This window comes from Triticum dicoccoides, chromosome 3A, assembly GCF_002162155.2.
Source record: "Triticum dicoccoides isolate Atlit2015 ecotype Zavitan chromosome 3A, WEW_v2.0, whole genome shotgun sequence".
NCBI lineage: Eukaryota > Viridiplantae > Streptophyta > Magnoliopsida > Poales > Poaceae > Triticum > Triticum dicoccoides.
Window position 1 is genome coordinate 756994353 of NC_041384.1, and position 5719 is coordinate 757000071.

Sequence of the window (5719 nt, forward strand, 5' to 3'; positions counted from 1 at the left end):
ATCCAGCCAAAGATTGGTCTCAACAGTGACCCGGATTTGAAGTCGCCACTTAGTTGAGGGGGTCCTAGCTTCTTGTGGACGATCGTCCATTTGGCATTACTGGGACGCAGAAGGGCCGTCGTGAACATGGTGTTGATGTGTGAAACGTCGTATAGAAAGATGGTGCCATCGCCATAGAGGATGCCACAGAATCCATGCAGAAAGATGGAGCGGCCCTCGTTGTACTTGTTCGGCAAAGGAGGGAGATGGGTGCTGAATGGCTCGGGCGAGATGGTCGCGGAGGCTAGGGAAGGGGCCATCAACCAAGTAGCGGAGGGCCGTGCCGTGGGCGCTGTCCAGCCAGTTCCAATGGCTGGATGTCGGTTCGTTGACGTAGGTTGTCCTGGAGAAGAGGCATCCAAACTTGAGGTCAGGCTTGTTAGGTGCGAGGAGCCAATGTAAGAACGAGGTTTGCTTTCTTGCCGTCATCATATTCGTGTCGCGTGATGTATCATGCCATGCCTTGCAGATCGCTTGGAAGCGGATAAAATTGGCAACATAGAACGGCCGGAGCACGCATGACAGGTCGGTTTCTAACGTGCCGTCTATGCTCTCTCTGCACATATGTATTGCAAAGATAATCCCGATTCCTTTCCCAATTATACATTGCCAGATGACGCGAGACACCCGGTGTTGACCTGGCGGAGTACGTAAAAGAGAGACCAGGCATGATATATAGTGTTTTAGCACCACCCAAATAGCTCAACTCATGGATCAACCTGTGGTTGTATGGTTAGAGGGACAGTGGAATCCTTAGTCCACCAGGATTCAAGTGTTGGTGTTGTGCGTGTGTGCGTTCATAGGAGTAAGTGTATGCGCGTATGTATGAGCGCTTGCGTCTGTACTGTGTTCAAATAAAAAAAGTGGGACTCTGTGACTACAAAGTACAGACACGTATAACTTTGTCTTTTGAATTGGCCACATGCCCAAAAAAACTTCGTATTTTATTTTTATAATGAAAAAACTCTTATTCTATTAATCTATTTCTTCTATTTTTATTTTCTAATAGATAACAATTGTTTCAGATAAATCTACAAGGTGCATAGGAAAATTTGAGTTATAAACGGAGAATTTTCATCATAACTTCAACAAAGTGGGCGGCCATGTCGCCGCCGTCGTTGCTCCTCCTTGACCAAGCTAACCTCGAGGCTGCATCCATCCAAAGACAGTCCGCTGAGAGCGTCTAGAGCTTCTTTTTGGTGGGCATGCACCATCGTTATAGTTAAGAGGCCAGCAACCTCTATGGTCTTTGTCTTGTTGTAGTAGATCAACTTGGCATGGGACACTTTGCCGTGGTTACTGAAGAAGAGTCGCAGCTGAGAGCTGTTCACCCCAAGAGGCAAGTTGCGCACCAACACCGTGAAACTAGGTTCGTAATGTCTCACCATGATAGCGGCTTGCTGCTGCTTTACTTCTTGAGCCATCAGTGACCTCTTATTGATCTCCTGATAAAGCAAAATCAATGTTAATTTGTTAGCACTTTGCCAATTGTGATGCTTATGCGATATTCAGGTTAATGAAGTATTCAACTAGAAAGATCTATTTCTGATGTCTTACTATATGTACCTGAAGTGGCGCAATGTCTGGCTGGGGGACAAGCCATGTACACTTCTTGCCATCCCATCCTGGCGGCAACCGCTCGACAAACTCGGCCTTCCCTTCAATGAAGTTGTACTCAAATGCACCAAGCTTCTCCTGCGGGAAGTCATTCTTATTGTTGTGGTAGACGAAGTATGCACACCCGCCATGGCCGCCTAGCCATGAGGCGTCTACGGCGAAGCTATTGGGTGACCCTAGGAACAGCACACGGTCAGCAAGGCTATGACCGTCTTTTCTCACCCACCGCATCTTCTCCGGCGTTGATTCCTCCTCCTCCAGCGTGTACACGAACACATAGAGACAAGGAGCCCCGCACTGAGAAGTGACACCATTGCCGGCGACCGATACCCACAGCAGCTCGCCGCGGGATTCCAACACGTGGCTGTATTGGTGCGTGTAGAAGAACCCTTGTCCCTGCTGCCACTCCCACGGCGGAGAGGGCTTCGGGACCAGCACGTCACTGGCCTTGTCGCCGTCTGGCGTGATGACGCGCCACACCGTATCCTCGACAGTGACAACGATCTTGCCTCGGTGGTACGCGGCGCAGGACTCAACCTTCCTGCTGGGGGTCTCAAGCGTCCTCTTGACGAGCGTCCACTTTGCATCGCCGGGACGCAGGAGCGACGCCCTAAAGCTGGCCTTGCGGCCTTTATCGGTGTGGGAGATGCTGTATAAAAGGATGGTGCCATCGCCATGGAGGATGCCGTGGGGGTCACCCTCGTCCCACTGGAAACGAGGCAGGCGGGTGACTTGTCCGGTGACAGGATCGTGGAGGCTAGGGTTCAGGAAGCGGTCGACGGTGAGGTACTGGACGGCGGTGGCGTCGGCGCGGCACACCCAGTTTCCTCTAGCAGCGCAGGGAGGCGGTGACGTGATGCGGTAGGTGGACTTGGAGAAGATGCACCTAAGCTTGAGAGGGGTCTGGTGGTCTTTGTCGGCCGCAGTGAGGAGCCACGGGAGGAACTGATGGGTCGTCGTAGTAGTCCGGAACGGCGGCGGCACGTCGCGTGAGTCGCGCCACGACCTGCAGACAGCATGGAGGCGGACGAAGTCGGCGGCGTCCTGCAGGCGGCTGGCGACGTCACGGAGCACGTCCGGCGCGAGGTCTGGCCACCGAGGCGCGAGGTCCATTGTGACGGCGGGATCGAGACGGAGAATTGATGAAATCTTTCGTTCCCTGCGGATTAGACACTTTATTATATGGAGAGTTATTTGACGGGCCGGTCACGAAACCAACCACCGATTCAATAGGGACGTTGTGCGCGGGACTAACTAATATTGGTTTTTTTTTTTGCGTCAACTAACTAATATTGCTGGTCCTTACGTTAACATCAAGTTTTGTTCCCTCTTCCGTTGGTTCACCATTCCACGTATATTCAATCTCGAGAAATAAATGTCTCAAAAAAAGGAATCGAGAAAGGGCAGTACTATGCCCCGGCGCACCGGCCCTCGGCTGCTGACTGTTGGATTTGCACGCGTGAGTGGACGAGATTGCCCCGACCAAGTCATCTTCTTCCTCCCGCACGCACGCGTAAACACAGGAAAAAAATGGATCTCCGCGGGTCAGACTGCTCGTGCTCGCCCTTGGCCGCCGCGTCACAGCTCACTAGGGCCGCTCGCCGTCGCAGCTCGCCGGGGGCACTCACCGTATACAGCTCCACCGGGCCGGGCGTGTCTCTCTCCCTCTGGTTGCAGCACCGCCGGGTGAGGGTTCCAGCATTGTCGCAGTCCGCCGTCATAGCTCGCCGCGCACCTGTCACAGCACCGCGCGCCATGCAGCTCCGTCGCCACCGCTCACCATTGTTAGCTAGCCGTTCTCGGTTTGAAGATTTTTTAGAAGCTCGTTGTAGCTTTCCTCCATGCCGGTTGCAGCTTTTTGCCGCTGCGAGATGCCGACCTCCAGCTACCTCGTATCCAGTTGAAGCTTTTTTCAAAGCTGGTTGTAGATTTCATGGTTGCCGGATGTAGCATTTTTCAGCACTGGTTGTAGCTCTAACATACATCCGTCGAAGCCCCTGCTTACTTTGATTCCAACAAAAATGTTGTTGGTTCCAGCTCTGGATTTGCAGATTGTAGCAAAAACTAAAGCTGGTTCCAGCTCTGGCTTTGCCGGGACAAAAATCATTTGCTAGAAAAGCCATTGCTGGTCGCTGCTTCCGCCGGTTGGAGAAAAGAGATTCTACCATGCACGGTATCTACCATCCATGTATCTGCCACTCATCATATTTACTGCGGTGCTTAGTTCATCTCAATCTGTGACCCCTAATTTCAGTACTTAACGTCATGTCAATCAGTCACATTTTCGCATGTGCACATAACTTTCCTCCCTGACCAAAGAAACGATGCACTTGTATTTCACTCATCCATGGTTTTTTTATATGATTCCAAGTTTAAACCCAGTTTATTTTTGAATCATAAGTCTGATGTGTAATATGTTTACAAACCATATGTGCTTATTTCATTTTTGTAGACAATAGTCAATGTATTTGAGCCATAAGAAAAATAAGTTTTCAAAACATATTCAATATTGGTCATGTTTTAAATATCTCGTCAAAATAAACACATTTGTCCAGATAGAATGCAACACTTTTGTATTACAAGATATGAGGTATTTAAATCGTTTACATAGAAAAAGATAATATATTTCCTGATAGAGTTGCAATAAGGGGCACATCCACGCACAGGACAGGACAATACTTACGAAGAGCATTGACACACACAACCTGAGCAGGTGACAGGAGGGGTGGTGATTACTGGTTTGCATGCACATTGATTTCTTTTCGGCACGAATCTCAGTAACAAATTGAGTGGCAGATCCAGGCTAGGTATATACCGTGCACGGTAGTTTTGCCGCTCTCCCGCCGGTTGCCATGGTAGCAAAAAATCTTGCGGGAAGAAGCTTTTGCCTCGTCGTTTGCAACAAAATGAGGCGGCCGCCAACGACAACATGGAAAAACACTCCAGGTGATGCACCAAAACTACATGCTGGTTCCAGATCTAGATTTGTCGGTTGCCGCAAAATCAGATGCCGGTTCCAGCATCCCCTGTGTCATGGGTGTGCCTCGCTGTCGCAGTTATGCAGCTCGTCTGTCGGAGCTGGGGGTTGCTGGAGCTGGAGACGGCGCGCTGGGAGAATAGCTGGAGCTGCGGATGAGAGGTGGTCGTGTGTGTGGGGAAATCACCGGCCGTGGTGTGGATGACGACCTCACCAGCGAGATTGGCTGCGGCAGGGGGTAAGGGACGATGCAGGAGGTAGACGGCAGCCTCGCCGGGGCCGCTCGCCGTCGCCGCTCGCTCGCCGGGGCTGCTTGCTTGCCGGGGCCGCTCGTGGTCGCAACTCTCCGTAGCAGCGGGTGGGACGGGAGAGAAGTAGGAGCGCGTGGGAGCGGGAGACCGGCCAAAGCTTCGGCCGGCGCACCATCCTTAAACGTTTACCATCGAGAAAATTATAGAAGGAGCATATAAAACTTTGGGAGCCAAACGATAACGGTGGACAGGGGAACGAGCGACGTGCACATATCACTCACTCACTACATGTTACCTACTACTTTCTCCGTTTCGAAATATATGACTCAGCTTTGTATTAATTTTAGTATAAAGTTAATACAAAGTTGAGTCATCTATTTTGAAACGAAGGGAGTAGCACCGAAGGCTCTTTTCGGAAAGTGAGTACCAACACTGAGTGCTCGAATCAGGTCACAAACACATGTATGGAAAAGCTATAGCTCATCATTCTAGGTGAAAGTAGACTGAGAGGGGCTGAGGGTGGTGGATTGGGGACATCTAGAACAACATCATAAAATGCAGTTCTCGCTTAGAGTCATCTGTGATACCGTTTTCAGGAGTACAATTCATATAATTAGATAGTCTTCCAGAACAGCACTAATGCAAATAGTAATAGCATCAAACCAAGATATATGCGATGGGCAAGACTATACTCCTTCAATCCAACAAAATTCACATGTTGTTCCGATAGCCTCAGCGTCTCCACCAAGCTCACTTCAAGGATGCATCCACCCAAAACCTGCAAACAAGAAAAAGGGTATCCACCAATTGTTACACACCTATGAACCAACCAAAA

General features: G+C 50.3%; 1 protein-coding gene across 1 annotated transcript; it reads right to left on the bottom strand.

The window, feature by feature from the left end:
• Positions 1-1124: 1124 nt before the first annotated feature.
• Positions 1125-3413, bottom strand: LOC119273300. Its single transcript, XM_037554509.1, has 3 exons — positions 3208-3413; positions 1606-2815; positions 1125-1484 (listed from the first exon to the last, which is right to left on the bottom strand). The coding sequence occupies exons 1-3, from the start codon at positions 3411-3413 to the stop codon at positions 1125-1127; spliced, it is 1776 nt and encodes a 591-aa protein (XP_037410406.1).
• Between the last annotated feature and the right edge of the window lie 2306 nt (positions 3414-5719).

What these genes read in the sequence shown, in the direction of transcription:
- LOC119273300 (XM_037554509.1), bottom strand. Translation starts at nt 3,413, where the DNA reads ATGGCGCGCGGTGCTGTGACAGGTGCGCGGCGAGCTATGACGGCGGAC. An exon ending in GCCAAGGGCGAGCACGAGCA is followed by an intron (nt 2,816 to 3,207) that starts GTCTGACCCGCG and finishes TCTAATCCGCAG; the next exon opens with GGAACGAAAGATTTCATCAA. An exon ending in CAGACATTGCGCCACTTCAG is followed by an intron (nt 1,485 to 1,605) that starts GTACATATAGTA and finishes TTGCTTTATCAG; the next exon opens with GAGATCAATAAGAGGTCACT.